The following is a 22,762-nucleotide window of genomic DNA, read 5'->3' as shown; positions in this document are numbered from 1 at the left end:
TGAAATGTAGATCTGCATTTATCCACATGATGGATTTCCATGAATGTTCTCCCCTGTGATTTTCTTGGTAGAATTTAAACCGAGACATTGCTCGGTTTCTTTCACCTAGTACAGTACAACATATAGTGCATTAGCATGATGTGTCAAAGAAAAATAAAATCACAAACGCTGACTACAAATGTTATAAAATAGTTTATTTGAGTTAACCTCTACAATCAGTGTGTGAACCAATATCTGGCACAGCATATTGTTGTGTTTAAAGTAATTATAGTTGTGCTTTTGGAGTTAGTTTGACAACAAACAGCACATACAAAGAGAATAATGACTTTCACAATGTTTTAACTACAGAGGAATAATTTGACATTTTGGAAAATGCATTTATTTCGCTCTCTTGTCAAGAGTTAGATGAGAAGATCAATAAGACATAAGTCATATCTGTTGTTAACTATGAAGCTAGTCAGCTGGAGATTAGCTTAGCATAGCATAAAGACTGGAAACAGGCAAAGCGCACTAATTAACACGTTATATCTTGTTTGTTTAAAGGTAAAAATACTTGAAATACTTAAACAGGGTCGCTCATTCAAGCCCCTGTATGGACCAAGTTTAGAGTGTGTACTGGTTGCTGGAGAGGTGCCAGTTCACCCCATGTGCACTGCTGAGGTGCCACTGAGCAAGGCACCAAACCGCCAACTGCTCAGGCAGTCTGTTGCTGGGCAGCACCCTCGCCCTGTCATCTCTCCATTAATGCATAGCTACTGTTTGTTTCGGGCCTGTATAAACTGTATAATAACAGAGTGAAAAAATTGAATTGTATAGTATTATAGTAGTATTCTTCTTCTTTACCGAGATATAACACTAACCAAAAAGTGCTGTTGTTACGGTGAGAGGCCAGTTTAACAGGAAACAGCCTTTTCTCCCTGTTGAGGTCTGTTGAGGGCCCCCCCCCCACACACACACACACATGTTCTGCTTCATGATGAATCATGCACAAGTTGAAGGAGCTGTTGGGATTACATTTCACTGGAATTGTACTTTGTACGATTTTCATGTAACAGATAAAAGTTGATCGATTTGATTCTTGTTTAACTCGTGGAAAAAAAGCAAATATGTGTGTTTTCCCAAATGTCAAACGATTCCTTCCTTTACTATTACAAAATCTTTCAGTCAACTACATGCTCATTCATGTGCAAAGGGTGACAGTGCACTATTTTAGCACACAAGAGATGAATGTAATTGTTGTACTGCCAAATTCAGTTTTGAAAAATTCACAGACAGCAAAAATGCTCTCGAAAGATACTTTGTTTTGTGAGAATTCCTTGAACCATCACCTACAAATGGATGCTTTTTATCAGCTGTGAGCAGCTCCATTGCGCATCGTACTGTTCCCTGTATGAACATGGCCCTTTCAAGTATACTTTGTTGTGTAATGGTTTCTATGTGAAGGCCTTACTTTCTGATCTTGAAAAAAAAGAGAGTGGGAGAAAAAAAAATGAAGCAAAAAAAACCTGAAAGGAAGGTTAGGTATAAATCATGGGAGACAGCGGAGAGCTATGTGGCTTTTGGTTGTTGGTGTGTGAGACAGTGTATCGAGATGGTAAAATAAAGTGTACCTTAGGGCAAAAGGTGGGAGTAGGCAAGAATATGTAAGGATACAACTGAGCAGAAAAAAAAAATGACCACAGCCCCTTTCATTAACAAAATCCGCCCAGATTTTTCTGACGTTCAGCTGTTTTATCAAATCCCTGTCATGAAGAGTATCTAGACCTTACCTCCTCCTGTGGCCTGGGGGCAGGACTGAGGCAGGTTTAAAGCAATGTCCCTGAGACTGTCTCTCTCCTCTATGATCTCCTGTAAGTCCTGTTCAATGAGGGACATCCGGCTGTGCTGTTCCTTAGCGGCCGAATGCAGCTTCTGGATCTTCGCGCCCAGCGTCGGGCTCTCAACGCTCCCGCGGAGCATGCTAAGGCGGCGCGCTGTCTCGTCTAAGATCCGGTCAAAGCGCTCCAGCGGCATGTTCCCATCTGGTCCGGACATGCAAGCGGGAGGACAGAGGGAGAAAGAGAAAAAACCACAGACAGAGGCGTCAGAAGTTTTTCAGTGATCAATGATTCAAGTGGTGGATCAGCCATGATGACCTAACTACAGTGATTTGGTCATTATTCTCTCAAGCATGTTAACATATTCACCACAAACTGCAAGATCCCTGCCTTTCTAGTTCATTCTACAAATTGTACAACACATTATACAGGAAATTGGTTTGAATGAATAGGTCAGATAATCCTAGGTCAGAAATACACAGCTGAATTACTTTTAACACACTGAAATTTACCCACAAAGAAAATGCTGCCGGGCCCCATGAACAGCAATTATTCTTACTTTACCATGGGGATAAAAATCTGGGAAATATGTCCATGTTAAACGAGGCAGTAAAAAGCACAGAGCTCTTTAGTCTGACATTTAAGGTATAATGAGGATTTATGAGTTTTATAGATATAGAAGACTAAAAAGGAGCCACACCGTAAATTATCTATAAGAGAGTGACTTACCAATCTTGCTGATTAGCTCAGTTAGTGTAACAGAATAGGCCTTTAACTGAAGTTTGGCTGCTTCCATGTCTTCCTTAACACTGGTCAGGGACACCGCAGGCTGGAAATGAGAAGACATACTTTAGGAAGTAGTAGTAGTAGTTTCTTTCAAGCTGCAAACAGGAAGCACAGATCAATATGCATAGATTGTGCTGTTCAAAGGTGTATATGTCTGTGTTAGGTACCTCGGAAGTGATCTGGGAGTTGGCTGCGTCAGTTTGCATCTCCTGCTCAGCCAGCTGTTGTAAAGCAGAGTCTATATGGGAGCTAAGGTGAGCAGATGCAGTCCTGGTATGCTTGGCTTGGGTCAGAATGGCTTTGGATTCCTGCAAACAAAAAAAGGAGAAAGAAATGGAGCTGAGGAAAGACAAAAAATAACTAGACTACTTAGGGCTGCACGATGTGAGGAAAATATCTAATTGCAATTATTTTGACTGATATTACGACTGCGATATGATCCACGATATTAGAGGGAATTTTATTTTTGTATCATTCTTATTTTCCTAGAAAAATATTAAAATAATCTTTTTTTTAATTATTATAATGTGATTTTCTTTTCAGGATCTGTACAAAATCAAGATTTTTTTCTTTAGTCTGTAGGATACAATCTGTACTTCATTCAGAAGTGTTTGACACGTTATGCCTTTAACAAACATTGCATCCATCCTTGCAATATTCCTCACCCCCCCCCCACCCTGCGATTTCGATATTGCATTAGTCCATATTGCGATTTCAATAACATTGTGATTAACTGTGCAGCCTTAAGACTACTACAGAAGATATTTTGATTATTTACAGACTACAGCCATGCCATGAGGCTGTTTTTAGCCATAGTGGTGCTTTGAGCTAAACGCTAACATCAGCACATACCTTTGCCACAGCATGTGCTGTTTGTTCTGCCTCCTTCGTGGTGTTGCTGGAGAGGCTGGATTTTTCCAGCGCTGGTTTTAGCATCTTCCCAATCTGTGAGACCCTTTTCCTGACATCAGCGAGAACCTTTTCCTCCAAGGGTTTTTCCTTCTTCATTGCAGCCTTGGTCTGGGCCTGCTGACGGGGCCACTCCCTCACCATGTCTGAATGGAGGTTGGGAAGAAGGCAGGTAGCAGAGAACTTGGTTTTAAATGCCAGGTATTTTTCTATTAAATTAAATAGTCATGAATAAATACGCAACAATCAAATTTAAAGTTAGGGAAAAAAGACATTCAACGGGTGAAATGTTGCTAATTCCTGATTGGTGCATTGATTTATATGACATCACATATTTCAAACGGAGCCCCGCCCACTTCAAACCAGTTAGAAGAGCTCAGAGAACATCAGAAAACCAAAAAGTTCTCATGTTCATACCCTGTTTTTGTTCCCACTTTCTATTTATTCTATATTTTATTCTGTATATACTCTGGACATTAACCTGCACTTGACTACTTTTTGCACTTCTGGTTAGATGCTAAACTGAACTATACTCTAATATATGAACTAATAACAATACAGTTGAATCTAATCTAATGTGCATCCATCATTCATCGTAAGAAAATCAGGGCCTTTAAGTCGGATTCAAGGTTGTATTGAATTATAAAAACCTTTACTCAAATAGATAATTGCCTACTGGCTGAATTTTGTATTTGTATCATTATTCATCCTCTGTTTATTCTGTGCTATTTTCAATGAAAATCCGAGAAGATAAAATCACTTAAGATTCTCTTCACGTATCATAAACAGCCAACATTTCATTCCTGAAGTAGACACAAAATTCTCAAAACATTCCACTTGATTTCATTTTCCACATAAGCCACTGCCGCATTCAATACATTTGCAATTAAGTCAAAACGTTACAATGGTGATGACATATTTATTATAGTAATACTTCAATCTGTAGCTCATACGTTTGTTTTGAGTCTCTGCACATGACATTTCAATTTGGACGTTCAACAAAAACAACAATGCAAGACAGTGAGACAGAGAGTGAGGGGAGTGAAAAAGAGAAGTTAGATAGATAGAAAGATGGCGAGAAAGAGACTCACATTCTAGTTCCCTGTGCAGGGCGATGGCGTCAGATTCCACCTCTTTCCCTGTCACCACGGACGACAGAGCCATGACCTTTGCCCCTTGAGCGTGAGCATGCAGCTTGAAAAAGAGACACGTAAGAGGAAACATGACCCCGCTGGAGCCAAGTGTATTCAAAGCTTGCAACAACAGATATCAAGGCAAACTGGTGGGAGGACAGCATTAAGCCATTCTAGCAGCTCTGTGATGCCATACAGCGGTGCTCTGAACTAAATGCTTACATCAGAGTGCTAACATGCTCACAATGTTATTGCTCGCAATTCTAATGTTCAGCACGTTTCATGTTTACCATGTTCAGCATCTTACAGTAGTTTGCATGCTAACATTTGCTAATTAGCAATAAACACAAAGTACTGCTGAGGCGGATGAGAATGTCATCAGTTTCGCGGGTATTTCGTTATAATGCAAAGTATTGCACAAATTGAAATTCTGGCCTTTACATTAAGCTTTAAACATTCAAAGTATCTAGACAGTAAAATGTAGTCACCTCACTGATGTCATCCACCATCTCCAGTTTCTTATTGGCAGTCAGTTTTAGAGAATCCATTTCCTCTCTGATCTTACTGATGAGATTGTCTTTGGTCTGAATTTGCCGGTCCAGCTCTTCTGTCTGTTTTAGCAGGTCCTCGCCCCACTGAACAGGAAGCAAAAATACACAACTTAAATGCTGTCATTAAAACAATCCCATTTCGCTTCCGCCATAACTTTCGCGCAACAAAAAACCAAAACATTCTGCCTTTAATCAGCCATTTACACAGGGCACATTAGCCTATTTTTGTGTCATTTTACGCTCAGAGATGCTGCAGTGGTTAATAACCCTCCTCTGCAACAACATGTACCCCCATGAGCAGCACATCTTGCCAGAAACCTCTCTCCTGTCCCCCTCTGCTTGCCAAATGTTAAATCAAGAAGAAAAATGATGTGGAGTTAACTGCCCACTCATCAAAATATGAGAAATACTTGTATCTTTATATGAGCCTCGTTAAATGTTCCGGAATGGTTTCTTATACAATATGTGCAGCTATCAAACCGGTTCTAATTAGACTAAACGATTCACTCCTGGGTCTATAATGTAACATAATAAAGCTTCAAATTCCATTTGTACCCTGCAGGTGCTGTCCAAACTGACCTTTGTTGTATGGTTGGTCGGATGTGTTTGGTTGAGCTGTGTTTGATCAGACTCTGGTGATGGGCTGGCATCTGTCAGAGCCAGCTGATGTAAGGATGATGTGATATTACCCAGGGCAAGCTTTAAACCAGCAGCTTCCCCCTTCAGGGCCAGCTGTTTGGCTACAGTTTCATTCACCTGAGCTGTCAGGTTCTCCTTCTGCTGCTGCATTTGTGTTATTCTGAGATAAAAGTAGAGAAAGACAGCAGAGAAAAAATGTAGTAAACTATAATATACTGTAATAGTCAAAATTAAATACCAGGATGTCTTCTGTTCATTTGATTTATTATTGTTAAGACGATGAAAAGACATACTCTGCTGCAGACATATTTTTCACATAATTTGTTTCAAGAAATGTTAAAAGCATCATGTTGTGCCATATACAAATCAATATAAATCTGGGAACAAGAAAATGCAGCTTGATATAACTGAGTAAAGAGGATTCAAAAGATAAGGCTACATTGTGCAAAGAAAGCATGATGAATTCATTAAAAGGTGTTAGGCTCAGTGCAGTAGATGTTAAAGTGCCGTTTTTATCACCTACACAGCTGTAATGACATCCAATCTGTTTTGTCTCAACAAAGCAGATACAAAAACATTCAATGTGTCACTTCAGCTTTTTTTTCAAATCTCCTGTTAAGCAACAAGCACGGCAGTAGTTAAAAGAAAATTCATTTTTGCAATGATTTAACATGTTTGGTAGAACACTGGGATGCTGAGGTTATTTGAAAGTTCTTTCAAAACAACCCATATGGCAAAAGTTGCTCAAAGTAAAAGTATCAATACAACAATGTTAAAATACTCCATTACAAGTAAAAGAAGACAAATGTACTTTAAGTGCTTGTTCTGCAGACAAATGGCACCTGTGACTAATATATTATGTTATACTATATTGATAGATTGTTAAGACTAATGCATCTATGCATAAGTAATATTTTATTGGTGTAGCTGGTCAAGGTAGAGCTAGTTTTAACTACTTTATATACAGTTAGGTAATTTAATCCAGATGTTCTCTGCCTAGGGGTCCAGCTCACTTAAAGGGTCACAAATTAAATTTGGAGGGTGGTGAGATAAATAATGGCGTGGAGAAGAAGAAAAAAACAGTTCTGCTACACACATCATGTTTTTTTTGCCGTTTCTTCTTATAATATTTTTACCTCTTTAGAATTCTATCAGAATTTAACAACATTGGCAGCCCAGATGACATTGTTTACTGCCGTTAGCATGTAGTTAAATGCAACAATGTTAACAGCGCAGTGGCTTAAGTGGAGCAGATGACCAATCACAGAAGTTCGGCTTAGTAAGACTTAGCTGAGAGTAGAAAAAACTGTTCAAACCGGAGCGTTCAGAACAGTTTAAAATCTGAACGTTTTAGCTCACAGGGATTTGTATTTGTATTATACAAATTATTTGTATTATAACACTGTAGATATGACAGAAAACACAGAAAAGCATAATATGTCACCTTTAAGAACAGTACTTGAATAAAAATGCTAAGTTACTTTGGCTAATGTCTACTTCTGCCGCTAATAAAAACTGTTGTTTTTTTGTAACTACTGTTAAAGAAAGTGTCGTTATCTGAAGCCTTGTGATACAGGCCTAGTGTTAGTGTCTGGTTGAATACTTTTGTCATTTATCACATAGATTGATAGCTGTCCTGCCTACAAAATGCATCTGAACTGCTAACGTAAAAGCAATTGTATGCTGCCAATCTGTGCATTAACTGCTCAATTCACATCCTGTAAAGTGACACCAACACACACACACACACACACACACAGACACACACACACACACGCACGCACGCACGCACGCACACACACACACACACACACACACACACACACACACACACACACACACACACACACACACACACACACACACACACACACACACACACACACACACACACACACACAGCAGTGCCTCAAATATTAACAGAACTCTCCTTAACCCTGCTGACTACTTTTAGGAGGGGGTAATCAATTTTGAGTACCTTGCCTCTTACTCTCATCATGGCCACCCGAGGGCTTATTGCATCATTTTGTCTAGCATTCAGGATAATCCTAAAAACAATCACACACTGGGAGATGCAGCCAGCATGCGGCAAATCCAAGAAAGCAATATGCTTACAGTGGAGAGAAGCTGTCCCCCTGTGGCTAAATGTCTTACTCTTAAACTCCAATGTGCTTTGAAAGGCCGCTGGGAGGAAGAGGACCTTGAGCTGTAATACTGGGATAGGTGCACTTTGTTAGAAATATAGTGCAAAAGCACAATAATCCAGGGAGTCATGCAGTTAGTTGGGATTATGCAATACAGGATGATTTATGTGAATGGGAGACATTGTCTCTGCTTGTGCTTGTCTGGGTGTGTTTGGATTCGTCGTCGTGCTCACTGCTCCGTTAGGTTCATGATGTACTCCTCTGTGGAGTTGTCCTGCAGTAGATCCATCAGGAAACCCAAGGTCTGCTCCGAGGCGCTTACCGCCCTGTTGGCTATGGCCTCAATGTGGTCTGCCGTTTCTCTGTGACTACAAGGGATGACAAAAAAAAAGGAAGACAAAGTGTGAGGAGGAGAAAAAGGAATTTAGTGAGTAACATAGAATAACAGACCATTACAACTGCCTGAGGAGAGATGAAATGGATTTCAGCACTTCCCCCTCACTGGCTCACCAGTCCAAATTTCTGTAACTACCACATAATAATGCCGCATACTCGGAGTAGCCGAGGGCATCGATTCACAATGGCCTAACCACAGTGTCAGGAATGCTAAAAGAAGGAAGCGAAAAGAGAGATGAAGTTCCACAGATTACTACAGTGGCCTTTTCTAATAAGTGGTCAATTGACCTGACATACCTTTTCATTAGGGCCTGTGAATCATTGACCATCATGTTCCATTTGTTGGGTTCTGACACCACCTCAAAAGGAATGATCTATGAAAGAGTTCGAGAGGGAAAGCAGATCTGAGAGACGAAAAAAGTATAGGGTCCAGCCTTGAAGAGACTTCAGACTGTTTTGACATGTTTAATTAAATCCTGTGATCGTCTCCATCTGATAATTACACTAGAGCTGAGTGGATCATCTTTAGACCCAGCGATATTTGCTGAGAGAATTTTGGATCTGTGTGAAAGCTGTTATTAAAATGTGGGCACATATTTTCAAATACATATTTTAACATATAAGTGCAGAGGTTAATGAGATGAGTTTTTGCTAGATTTTGATTGCTTTTTTGGACTGCAGTCATGGGTAAGCCTCACAATGGTGGTCTGGGGATTGCTATAATTCAGCAAATAATTAAACTTATCTAATGAACCTCTACACTTAAGTATAAGTATTCAAAAAGGTTCACAGCGGGGGCATATGGGGAAACCTCCCTCAATATAAATCCCCTGAAGTTTTGTCCTGATAAATGTAATGTGTATACAGTCAAATGCAGAATCCTTCCCCGAGAGACATTTAATTTGAGAAGATGCAAATAAAAATGAGAAAACTGAATCCACAATTGACACTCTTGCATTTTTTTTCTTCATTTTGGGTGGCTGCTCTGCTTATTAATATGGAATTAAATTGCTGCCGCTTCAGGCTTATCCAAGTGATAGGGGCTACGGAGGTACAGTGTCGCTGTGCACACACAGACACACAATAAGAAATAGAGCGTTATATATTGGCAAAACAAGCCCTCTCTCATCTCCCAGAACCTAAATAACATGGCAGCAGTGTCCAAAATACATCCCTGCAAAGCATCGTGGTTAGACGGTGAAAAGTTGTTAATTTTAGCATCCATCAAACGTTCTTTGGATTTTCCTTTGAAGGCAGGAATTTGCCAGGCAGAGGGAGGAGGGTGGTGGAGGTGTGAGTGGTGGGTGAGAATATTGTTTTGCTTTGGGGGATCTTTGTGGATCTATACAGAGGAGCTCCACCATGAGTAAACAGCAGCATCCCATAATAAGGACAAATAAAATCAATCGTGTTACATGCAATATCAGCATGCCTGTGAACTGAACACTTACATTATAGCTACCTGGAGCATTTTATACAGTGAAATACCTGGAATATATACTTACTATGTGGACCAATAGAACAATGTTGAAGATACAATATGTTTGATTCGCCTACCATGTTGTCCAGGTCCAGTGTTGCCTGCTTTAGCTTTTTCTGAGACGCTCTGACCATGAACATAGTCTCTGTGAAGGTTTGACACACACCCCTGCTCCCTTCATCCTTCCTCCTATCCTTCCCCTCTTCCCCCGTCATGCTGATGCTGCAGTTCAAAGTAGATGTAATGCCATGCAGCTGGGCTAAGAGTGTGCCTGTGGAAGCTTCCAGCAAGGAAAATTGTTTTATGAAGGCCTCCCGTGCTTCTGAAAGAACAAAGAGCACAAAGCAAATAAAACCACATTAACCTCTTCACAGATTATTTCGTCAAGAATGTTATTCTTCCAACTCTTTGTTGCTAGAACTGCATATTTTAACACATCTCTCTCAGTTATTGTGTGAAATCAGACTCTCGTCCTTCCTGTGTACTGCACTTGTAGTCAGAAAAACCTAAACCAAAGGGAATTCTGTCCTGTGTGTTAACACTTTTGTCACTCTCACTTTGTACTCAGTGGCGTTTATAGTCTAACTGGCTGCCTAGTCTGTCTGGAGCTGAGTACAATCTCTCTGGATGTTTTGTTACTTCATTTTGTGACATACTTTAATTGTCTCTTTGACTTTGTGTCATATAAAATGAGAGATAACAAGTGTGTGTTTGAGTCCCAGTGTGTGTCTGTTTGGCCTCTGTGTGCCCGCACAGTGAGCCTGTCGCTCCCACATACTCATTAAATCATTATTGGGCCACCCAGTGTCATAAAGAGCCTGGCTAGTAACTATATATGTATGTACGTGTAAGTATGTGGGTATTGGGAGGGGGGTTGTTAGACAACTGAACTGTTATCATGATTGCAACTATAATCATAATAAATAACGGATTAGAGATGCACCGCCTGTCATATAAATAGGGATTAAGTTGGTCACACGGCATCTTGTTCTATATTGTTATGATTTGTCTCCATTTGGCCTGTGCAGCTGAGCCTGTAAGCCCTTTCCCTTCCAAAGATAATGAGGATACATCAGCATTGTGTTAAAGTAATTGGGAGAGGTTTGTATTGTTTCCTGCTTTCTGATTTAATCGCTTTGTTGCATTGGTAACAGTGTCAAACTGAGGAGACGCACACAGAGCAACAGTCCGTTTGCACATCGCCGTGGGCGGTTTCATGTCAAAGTTGTCAGCCGTGCTTGCTGGTCTTGTATGTACTGATATGGCATGTTATCATCTCACAGCCAAAATGTGACACAATAGTTACAATGGCACACAAGCGAGCTTCCCATTGCGCAAAGAAAATGCTGCCAAGTGTCTCTTGCGTGACCACATAGGAAACATAAAAAGGAGTGACAGGCCAAGTGGAATGATCTTGGCTTCTGGCTGCAGTTACCTTGGAAGGCAAGAAAATCCTCCAGAGCATTCGGTAGAGTATCCTCCCTCTGGTGCTCATGCTCATAAAGCCTGGCCACGTGATACTTCAGCAGGTGGCGCTGCTCCCCAAATCTACCGCGGCAATCAAAGGGAGCCAGCAGCTTCTCCAAATCCTGCAAGCCAGTCCTCAGCTTTTCTGCCTGTAATAGCACAGAGATTTATCACTCACGGTATCAATGACAATACAGATTTTGCAAGAACAAAAAAAAACCCACAGGGCTGGGACAACTACCACAACAAAATATATATCCAACTAGATCTGTATTTATTTATTCAGACACAGCGATTGAGATAGGACTTTGATTCTTGGTACACCATGACATCTAAATGAAGTATTTCAACGAAAGCAATGAATACATGAATATAAACAACAGGATAAGGACAGAACACGGTTTCCATATCCGCATCCACTTACACTACTACAGCACTTGGCCAAAGAAAAAGCATTTTAGGAGATCACTGGATTAGACTTCTTAGAGAAGGGAAGGCCAGGTCTGAAAATTGAATAAAGGTGCTGTGATTGGCACCAATTTGTTGAACTCGGAAGCGAAATGGTCCGGACCTATAAAAAGAGCCTGTAGATCTCGCTGTGGTCACACCAGGATGCATGTTGCGCGTGTTGCACTTGCATGTGGTTAGGAATGCTGAGTGGATGTTCTCTGGTTGCAGAAATATCTGTGTTTGCTAATTGTTTTAGTTAGCAACCAACATGTTTAAGATCAGCCATTTTAACACCAGGTACAACATATGCCTTTTAATATTGTGCTCATCTGCCTTTGAACAATAACCGTGTATCTTTTTCATTATTTAATTCCATTCTTTTTTTGCTGTCATCTACTGTCTTTGTCATATCTTTCTTGATCACAGATCACCCCTCTCTGTCTTTTCCAACCGTCCCTGTCTTTGCACTTGTTAGTCTTCTCATTCCTGTGTGTAAAGCCAGAAGAAAATGTGAGCAGGAAGATAGACGATGGGAGAGGTGGAAAAGGGAGAGCTGGGGGAGACTGAGGAGTAATTGCAAGTGTTCAGAGCAGACAAGGCTTGGGATGTTCACTGAGTTGCTAACACTGTGGAGATCCCAGCGTGCATTCACACAGGTACAAGGCGGACACACAGCCACTTTAGCTGGAACAAGAATATGTAAAGAGAAAAGACAGAACACGTCAGTGGTATTGGATTGGCTTCAGGAGGTGACTCCAGGGACGCAGCACCTCAGCATAAAGATGTGGGTTGCAACAAATCTATAGGGACAGCGAGAAGCTGCACAGGAGATCATTAGGGCAAATGTCTCTTTCTGTTTCACTGCACATCCCCTGTTTACTTGCAATCTACAACTACAAAGGAGCCATATGGCTGTCATGAGGGTCTAGAGGCAGGATGTGCTGGGGGGGACTGTGCTATTTAAAGAACAAATTGCTCCTCATAATATAATAGCGAGAGCCAAGACAGCGTGCTAAACGTTTATATAATATGTGAAAAGGAATAATGGAGAAATATGATCCAAATAAGGATTCAAGCAGGGGCATAAGTACATGTACTCGAGTAGTAGAGATACTGACACTTAAAGGAGAATTCCAGTCGATTCCAACACGTAGCTCTGTTGTTTGTAAATCTGGAGTGCTGTCAGTAGTGAGAAAAACTAAACCTACACCGTGTTATCCCCCTGCTAGCGTTAGCACCCAACAGGCTTAAACAGGGCAAGTTTTAAAACGTGTTTTAAGCCTCTAAACATGTTCGAAATGTCATTACAAGTGCCTACCCATGTGCAGTGAATCCTTCCGAGGGAACACAGCGAATTTGACTGGAATATTGGATTGTATGAGCTCGACAATCGACTAGTGTTGACTTGACCGGAAAACAGGAAATAAACAGAGGTATGTGCACTGGCTGGATTAACACAACTTTGTATAACACGGTGTAGGCAGCACCGATTGTTTTCACTCTTTTCAGCCGGATGTCCGTTACCTTCCGTTTTGTTTGTGTTGGAATTTTAAACTCCGGTGGATTCATGAAGACTATGGTCAACTGCTCCTCACATCTCTGCAGGGTAAATCCAGGCAGCTAGCTAGACTATCTGTCTAATCTGAGTTTTCTGTTGCACGACTAAAACAACCTTTAAACGTACATGTTCCACCAAAACAAGTTCCTTCCCGAGGCTATTTTGCAGCGACGATTGTGATTGTTTTAAAGAAATGCCAATAAACCAGAGCACGTTTTTCTCGAATTTTGACGAATGTTGTGTGGACTAGCCAGACCCTCCTCCGCAGTGCTGCTGAGGAAGGTCTGGCAAAGCGAGACTAGTCACTGAAGAACCTCTAAACTGTGGACTTGTTAAAACTTCCTTTTTAAAATTGTACACAAGATATGATTTGTGGAAGCTTTAAAGTTCTTAAAAGGCACCTTTGAAGAAGCTGAGATGAGTACAGAGTAATGTAACGAGTAATGTAACTAATTATTTTTGTGGTTTGGTAATTAGTTAGTTAGTAACTTGCTGATGTCCACATCTGATGGATGTATAAATAGGCAATAGTTTTGTAACAAGTTTGGCGTATCAACTTAAATGGTATATTGATATTTAAATGTTGTATTCAAAGCTTGTTTCTGTTGACCCATGTCCAAAAAAAACTGTAATTGCAGGTTTAAAGCCACTATGGGTAGACTATGAAAATTACCCCAAATGGTGGTTCTCACACAAACACACAGAAAGAATCACAAACAACCATAAACTCACCTGTTTCTTGAGAAGACCATAGCAGACTGGGCATTCCTCGCACTGATGTGTGACTCTGTTGTGGAAATAGTTCAACTCACATTTGTCACACTTATAACCCACGAAGCCCTGGCGACAGTGGCAGGTACCGTTACTGTGACACTGCATGGAAATGGAGCCCATTGGGTCACAGTTACAGGCTGGGAGAGGACAGCAGGGTGGGAGCACAAGAAGACAGGGGCGCAGAGGTGAACATTTGTAGAGTTAGAATTGCTTTCATGTGTGATCTGTGTTAGCAGATGTATTATAGGATTAGAGAATGGCACAGAGTGCAGTTGTGCTGCCTGAAGTAAAGTCCTGTACCTCTGCAACCTCGTGACGAGAATCCAAAGAAGCCCACGCGGCAAGAATCACACAGTCTCCCCTCCACTCCGGCACGACACACACACTGCCCTGTGATTAGATGACACGCGATGGATGATGAGCCAATCGGATTACACTTGCACCTAAGGAAGGCAGGAAAATGTCTTAATAATAGATTCCGTTTGTAAGCTCTGTTAATATGTGTATTCCAAAAATCCACTTTCACAGAATTTCACAGGTGATCTCTATACCTCTCACATCCTGCCCCTGGTTGGAGGTTGAAGAAGCCTACTTCACAATAACTGCAATCCCGTCCGGTCACTTGAGCGAGGCACTGACAATTTCCTGTCTGAGTGTGGCATTCATTTACATGGCCAGAGGTTCCGCCAGGATTGCAGCTGCACGCTAGAGGAAACAAATGATTACATTGTTGCATTGCTGGTATTTTGGCAATGTATCACCTCAGCATGGTGGACTTTTTATTGATTTGATTCCAGAGTGCTAAGACTCTCCAACCCCTTTGTTAAAGGAATCTTTTTGACTCACCATTTTGCCTTTCATGATTCAAGGATTCAAACTCCTGAATTGATTAGTCAAATCCATTTCAATGCATCCACTTTCTGCATTCCTTCAAAAGCACCAAGGCCATGTAGTCTTTAATGGAATTTGTCTATTTGACTATTACTTGACTCTACCAATTCTGTGGTGAAGTGAACAGTCTGAATCCTAAAAGGCATACTGATGGCATGTCATACGTGTCTTGAGTGAGGACTCAAGGATTTGTAAAGATCCCCTCAAAACATGTTTTAAGATTAAAACAAGAATAACAAAGACTGTTTTCCCCTCCATAATAGTTCAGTTACAATGTTGAAAATTCTTAAAATTACATCTACTCCTTATCCCTCATTGTAAAATCGTGATGTATGAATATGCAAACATTGTCCATACTCCGGGTCTGGGTAAGTGCACTGGTAGCTTCAAGCTTCCACATCACACTTGTAAGTTGCACATTGGACCGTGATTGGCTTCCAAACTAACTGTAATGTCACATAGTCATGCTTCATGAACACGTTTAAAGTCAGGCTTAAGGTGAGCGCAGATAAACTTCCCCTTTAGCAGATGAATGTGTAAACAGCCTTCTAGTGTCAAACTCTGCACATACATCATTCAGAAAGTGAATGTCAAACATGCAGGTGAAGTAAGAACATTTGTTGAGTGGATGGGGACATAGTCTTACAGGAATACAATATCTCTCTTTCTCCATCTCTCTCAACAAATAATGAATTAATTGAGAAATGTTCCATCGCACTCCCTTCTCAGTTACTCACGCTTGCACTTCTGGCCTGCTGTCTTGTTCAGGGCATCGCCGTAGAAACCCCGCTGGCAGCGTTGGCAGTACTCTCCCTCCGTGTGTCTCAGGCATTTCAAACATCGCCCAGTGATGTGATCACATATTCCCAACGCGTTGAAGTCCACGTTGCCATTGCAATCGCATCTCACACACGGTCGAGCTGCTCCAGATTGTCCCAGGGGGTCACCATAGTAACCATCTTCACACATCTGACAGCGCACCCCTACACGGGTGCAAAGGTGAAAGTAGTGGGGAGGAATAAGAGGATGACTGAGCTAGAACACTGTTGGAGGTCATCCCCATGTCACCTCTTGACTCTGTAATAATTACATTTAAAAACTCATATCAGATGTACTTGAATCACAGATGGCATTGTCGAATGGCAGCCCCTGCAGATGAGCTTTTCTTTCTTTTCAGTATCAATCTGTGTGGCGGAAATGTTCTCCTCATTTTGTTCTTGACATTAAGCCCATTATTAACTGCGTGGTGCCAGAAACAAATATTTTACATTATTGTTGGTTCATCTCACCCGTCTGTCGTGTAGGGCAGTTGGTACAGACCACCTGTCCCGTCTCCGCAATTTCTGCACAGCTGGTACGGTCCGGGCAAGGGCATGGCTGACAATCACCACGGGTGCCAATCAAAGCGTTACCATAGTAACCATCCAGGCAGTGCTCACAGGTCATCCCAGTGGTGAAGTCTGAACACTCACACACACCTGAAACAGAAAGAGGAGTGTGACATTTACACACTCCTACTACACACACGTAGGTTGTTTTTGCACACTTTGGGTTCGACAACAAATAGACAGAGGGTGATGTTTTCTTCATCGTCAGCAGAGTGCGCTGTGTCTCTGATCAGAACTGCAGCCAGTCCATACAAACACTCCACAGCCCAATCTGGTAGAAAAACATTCCCCACAGCCCACCATGGAGAGCAGAAGACAACTAATTTCACCCTGACTATAATTGCTTTGGGAAATATAAGAGCCAAATTCAGTCCGAAAGACCTTCAAGAAGTAAAGCAATTCCCCCACCAAGTGGGAGAGATTACCAATTATATGACGTCCTTAAAAACAAACTGTTGTTTCGAAAGCCATACAAAAACATCTCACAGCTTGAAATCACTTTCAAGGATTTGTTCACGTGCAACACACGTCGACATACATGTACAGAATATACACCAAATCTTTGGTTACTTCTCAGTTTATTGAGCAGATGTTCAGCCCTCATTATGGTATTTTTCAAATACAGTAATCTGCAGGCAGAGCTGAATGATATAATATAATAACCAGAGAAAATATCCACAGTAGTGAAGAAACTGACATACATGTCTCAGCGGACTGTATGACTGTAAAATAGCTAAAGGATTCAGAGTAAAACAACCCAGTCTCCTGCTGTTCTAACGTCACAGACTAAAATGATAGGACCCACATACACCCTCAAAACCCTGAATTTGTCCAACAGCCACTTCTGGAAATGAAAATTTCACTTAATACAATGTGGCATTCTAATTTAATAACTGACTGACTAAAGCTTACAGAGGACCCCAAAGTAATAAGTGTAAAACCACAAAGAAAAAAGCAACTTCTAAGATGCTTACAGAGTTTAATTTATCATAAGATCACAATGCGCAGACATTCATTACATTTTAATCCACATCTTTGCAGTTTTTTAGAAGATACTTAGCATTCCTGCTGCACTGCATGGTGTTAGGCTTTTACTATTCACTGGGTGTCTGCATATCAGAGAGCTTACAATACTTTGAATCATTTTTAAAATTTCAAAGTTTCTCAAATGAATTCAGCATGGGTTGACGACAATTATTGCGCTGATCTTCTAGAGAACACCAATAACATCTCGATGCATAGCAAATAATCCGCTGGCTTTTTACAGTCCTCATTAAAATGTCCCATCCCTCCCTCATAGCCTACGGTGTGATTCAGTGAGGAGCTCTTCGCTGTTTCACACCACTGAATATTGGAGTAAAGAAATTCTGGCGTCTAGTTATGGGGTCACTGCAACCAATGTCTGCCATCACTAAATAAATCCCTGTTTAACTTTAGACCTGTAAGTCAAGTATATGAGATGGAAAAACAGCTAAACTGATCACACTGCCATTTGGGGGAACAATTATCCCGTTGTCTGGTGAAGTGTAGACTTCTGGGTAGAGCGTGAATAATACACGACTTCCGACGTCATTGAAACAGAGTATTTAGTAATAATGATTGTTCCTAGCATTAAGAAGTGAATCTTTTGTGAATTTCACAAGGCATTACAATGACACTGATAGTGTTCAGTGTCAATCCCCAATGAGCCATAGTAAATTTAATGGCAGCAGAAATGTGCTGACTTTACTGAGTGTGAAGATGACTGAGCGTGATATGAGGCAGTAGAGCCACCGAGGGTCTCCTCGACACTATTACCATGCCATCGGCTCCTCGGAAAAGCTAACGGCATGCATCACAAACTGTCGCTGAATGGCAGGCTCGCTCTTCACGTGATATTCCTCATCGACACGCTAATCATCATTACTTTACAACATCCCCGCAGAATCATTTTTATCAATGAATCAATGAGCGAAATGATTTGGGATTTCAATAAAGCTCCTCGTGGAGCTGCACACTTTGAATCCTTTGACAAATCCACACAATCCCGCTATTCTGCTCTCGCCCTCTCGTACTCCTCTCCTTTCAGCTATGGAGCACTACACTTCAGCTCCGCTCTCCGCTTGAACTCTGCCTGTCTGTTCTGCGATGGCAAAACAATATTTCTGTATGGGAAACAAGCAGTCTGGAGTTGTTGTTTTTTTTTTTTTAAAGAGGAGCCCTCCATCACACACACATTACTCTCCAAAGAGCTCCTTTCTACCAGTGCTCATTCTACCTGTACCTCATCCCTCCACTATACTCCTCATTGTACTCTCAACAGACACACACACACACACACACACACACATCCAGGACTAATGCACTTCATTAAGGAAGCCACTTGTGGAAAATAGGAATACATTGGAATACATCACTGTATTATAGCTGCCGGGGCACCGTCAGGCACTACCGAACAGATGAAAGACTGGCAGCTTTGCCATCAACCTTTTTCCACATTTCCCTTGTTGAGTGTGTTTATACTTATGCGTCATTCATTGTTCCTCTCAAACAAAGTGCGAGGAGTAGCTCTTCCGAAGATAGTGGTTGCCATTGTTTGCAGTAGCTTGTAATAGATTGAACTCCAGATGGATATAGAAAAGTGGGAAAGAAAAGCCGAAGAGAAATGGATTTGAAATAAGTATGTTTTTGTTTAGGAAAAAAGAAAATGGTGCACCCCTCTCCTGTTATTACATTCTTGCCCTCAAAATCTCATTTATTTACTGACCAAATTGAGTTTCATTCAGCACCATCTTGGGAGGTCTCTCTAAAGAACAAGGGCAATGTGTGGGGTCTTTGGTGATGCGTGAGCCCAGAAATACAAGTGAACCAAGTCACATGAGTTCTGTGATTGTTTAGGCTACTTTTTGCTTTTGCTCCACAGCGACAAATGCCTTTCAAGTGATTATGAAATAAATTCATCAAAATCGTTCTAAAATAGAACCTACGTTTTTTTCTTCTATTTCTTTTCTGCTTTACTGTACATAAGCACAGCATGGAAGTGATGTCAAAGACATGAGCTTTTCAATACCTCCATATTTTCCAGGAGGCTTGTCTACTTAGCCCAGTGGAACATTAAAAAGCTTTGGGCCAGGGAAATGTATTTACTAATGCATGTGGACTCCCTGATTTAATGAAGGAGAGACGGAAACAAAACAGAAAGAGAGACAATTTTGTCTGCAGCTCTGAGGCCTTGTGGGTAGAAGTTGGGGTATATATGCTGAGGGACTGTTTGATGGGGATGTTGCTCTCTAATTTAACACAGATATGCTGCCAGCGCCTGCTGCTGCAAATGTGGCTCGTCAGTGAGGTCTGAATGGGTGGACTGCGGCAGAGGAGAGAGGATGTTGAAGGAAAGGAGGAGAGGTTGTACATTCTGTCCATCCCCATACATAATGTGCACAATACGGATGACTGGGGATATATGTTTTGCCATACTGTGACTGTGGAAAATAAATGCATCAATTCCTGTCCTGTGTATAGAGGCTGTCAGCCAAATTGTTATGTCCAAGGCCCGGGGGTATCAGGCATGGGGACTCTAACAGCAGTGGTTGTAGCTCATGTTGTCTTGCTCTGGGTTAGCTAGTTGTTATAGAGGAGCTGGATACCCAATTTACTGTGTATTTAACTCTGATCAAATGTCAGTGTTTGAATTTCTTCTACTTTTGTTCAGCTGATTTAACCACAATACTTTCTCTGGCCTTCTGAATGACAATCCAGTCAGCCTCAGAACACGCTAAACTAAGAGGGTGAACATGATAAACATTATATGTGCTAAACATCAGCATGTTTAGCAGGTGCCTAAGCACAGCCTCAAGCTGCAAGCATGGCTGTAGACCAGGGGTGTCAAACTCATTTTAGTTCATGGGCCACATACCCCTAATTTGATCTCCAGTCGGCCAGACCAGTAAACCACTCCAGAAAGATCAGAAACTTTATCTGCCGCAGAGTTTCTTGCCAGCTTGATGTTGGCAAAGGCAAGTCGCTTCTGCTACGACAGCGTTCTAAGGCCATAGTAGGAAAACAAATTCTAATAATAAAAAATATTATATTAAGGACGCGGGAGAGAGGTAACATTCCGAGAAAAAACTCAAAATGTCTAAGATTAAAGTCGTAAATTTTACGGAAAAAGAACTCGGGATATTCACTGAGATTAAAGTGGTACATTTTGAATTGTAATGAATTTTGAATTGTAATTTTTTACACTTTGGAAAGTCATCCAGTGGGCCGGATTGGACACTTTGGTGGGCCAGTTCTGGCCCACGGGCCGTATGTTTGACACCCCTGCTGTAGACCCTTGCACATCCCCCGACATTGAGGAAGTACAATACTAAATTGTGTGAGAGTCTGTTTAATTGTATCACATCTCTCGAATTCCTTTACATTTTATATCACCAGCCCCAACAAGTTGGAATAGTTCTATGCTTTTTTGTGGCTTCTCTGTAAGATACAGTGTCTAGTTTTGTTCTTTTCTAGAGGTTTTTGTTTTGTATCTGCTGTTTTTAGGCAGGATAAACTTAATTTTGGTGATGCACCAGGTTGTTTTTCCTTGTCTAAACTAATTTCATCAAGGGAAAGGTTGAAACCTTTTCAAATCAGCAATCTCTGACAGTGTGACTGGAAACCAAGGCAGGCAGACAGAGTGTGCACATTGTTTATCTTTCTGTTTATTTTGGTGTAAAATAAATATGCTGGTTGTGAAGAGATAAGTAAAGCGTGCTGAATAGGATCAGCAGGAGAAATTACACGGTAAGATTCATTTAAACTGACTACATCGGTCTTTTTTTTTATCTTTCTCACTTCCTTTTCCCCATCCTGTCGCTCCTCATTTCCCATCACGTTAATACTGGCCAGGCATCTCAGGGCTTAGCCTGCAACTAACGCAGCCCACCAGAGAGATTAGGGGGCAGAATAAGCCAGTGCTACAGCCGGCTTCACTCTATCAGTTTGTCTGCCTCAACTTTCTTCCATAGATAATTCTAAATAATGACCTTAGAGAGCAGAAGCTGGCATTTAAGCAGGCTTTCGGGAAATGCACGCCCTGGCTTACTCTGTCTCTTTCTAAAGCAGACCTTTGTTGGTAAACACTGACTCCCAGTATACTCCATTCTGACCTAGCATTCAAATATGCACAGTGTTGGGGAGTAACGGAATACATGTACCGGCGTTACGTATTCAGAATACAAATTATGAGTAACTGTATTCCGTTACAGTTACAATTTAAATAGTTGGTATTTAGAATACAGTTACATTGTTGAAATCAATGGATTACATGACGATACTTCTCTGTTTCACGGGTTTATTCACTCTCGCAACTCCATGCATTTCCCAAAATGAGCTATTTGCGTGATCACTGATAGAGTAAAGATGGGCGGAACCGGCTGTAAGCAGAGCCAGGGCAAGAATGTGTTTCTATCTTGGAAATTCAAACAGCATTTCACATTAAAGAAAGAACAGGGAGAACGAAATATAACTGTGCACTGCAGTGCAACTTCTGCTTGCCAGCAACCAACTTCCTTTCAGCGTCAAGTGCTCCACCTCCAACCTGAAGAAGCATCTTAAAGTAAGTTATTTTTAGCCAAGGGTAGTCGTCTGGTCACCTTGCTATTTTATAGTTGACGTGCGACTTTACATTCTCCTACGTGCTGATTTACTAGCCGTTGAAAGACTAGCCCCGTTTGACATGTTAGCTAACGTTAACTAAAATTAGCTCATGGTAGCTTAGACTGCGGTTAGATTTTTGTAGTATGCAGTTCGGGACTACATATACAAAAATCTATCTGCTTGTTTAGGTACACATTCAGCCAGTTGGAACAGAAGAACACACCAGAATAAGCCTGTTTAGTAAGCTGTATGTGATGGCCGCATTCCTACTTATAAAATGCAATTCAATGTGGAAGTAATCCAAGTATTCAGAATACGTTACTCAATCGGAATACGTTACAAATTACATTTTTGGGCATGTATTCTGTACTCTGTAACGGAATACGTTTTGAAAGTATTCTTCCTAACACTGAATATGCAATGAGCAGCATGTTTGGTAATTTCTTTATCTGTACCCTAATTGATGCAATGAGACGCATACTCTAGGTGATAGCCTTTATTAGGACCACTTCAATGTTTTTCACTGCAGGAGCCCCTGGTGGTCCATTCCCCTTCTCAGACCAAGAAACAAAAAAAGCTTCCCCATCCTCCTCCACTAGACTGCAGTGGACGTGACATTTAGCTATGCAAAACCACTGTGCATATTCAAAAGTGTTGGCCCCGCACAAATGTCATAGTGAGAAACAAGCATATGCTGTTATGAAACAGAACAAGGGACAGAAAGACCTTGTTTATTCTGGGGTTTGCAGAGCAGATG

General features: G+C 41.2%; 1 protein-coding gene across 1 annotated transcript in view; it reads right to left on the bottom strand.

Annotated features, from left to right (window-relative positions):
* Positions 1–901: 901 nt before the first annotated feature.
* Positions 902–22,762, bottom strand: part of lamc3 (laminin, gamma 3) — a 98,639-nt gene continuing 76,778 nt past the window's right edge. The window contains exons 13-28 of the mRNA XM_078271815.1: positions 16,285–16,473; positions 15,733–15,978; positions 14,656–14,809; positions 14,405–14,547; positions 14,063–14,241; positions 11,291–11,471; positions 9,933–10,177; positions 8,673–8,749; positions 8,213–8,347; positions 5,776–5,995; positions 5,134–5,280; positions 4,604–4,706; positions 3,456–3,658; positions 2,771–2,911; positions 2,547–2,646; positions 902–2,021 (exon numbers count right to left, since the gene is read on the bottom strand). Coding sequence (XP_078127941.1) covers positions 1,759–2,021; positions 2,547–2,646; positions 2,771–2,911; positions 3,456–3,658; positions 4,604–4,706; positions 5,134–5,280; positions 5,776–5,995; positions 8,213–8,347; positions 8,673–8,749; positions 9,933–10,177; positions 11,291–11,471; positions 14,063–14,241; positions 14,405–14,547; positions 14,656–14,809; positions 15,733–15,978; positions 16,285–16,473 — 2,726 coding nt within the window. The 3' untranslated portion in view covers positions 902–1,758. The remainder of the gene's footprint in view (positions 2,022–2,546; positions 2,647–2,770; positions 2,912–3,455; positions 3,659–4,603; positions 4,707–5,133; positions 5,281–5,775; positions 5,996–8,212; positions 8,348–8,672; positions 8,750–9,932; positions 10,178–11,290; positions 11,472–14,062; positions 14,242–14,404; positions 14,548–14,655; positions 14,810–15,732; positions 15,979–16,284; positions 16,474–22,762) is intronic.

The sequence above is a fragment of the Sander vitreus genome, chromosome 16, assembly GCF_031162955.1.
Source record: "Sander vitreus isolate 19-12246 chromosome 16, sanVit1, whole genome shotgun sequence".
Lineage (NCBI taxonomy): Eukaryota > Metazoa > Chordata > Actinopteri > Perciformes > Percidae > Sander > Sander vitreus.
The sequence above is the reverse complement of the archived record's forward strand: the minus strand, read 5'-3'. Positions and strand labels throughout refer to the sequence as shown.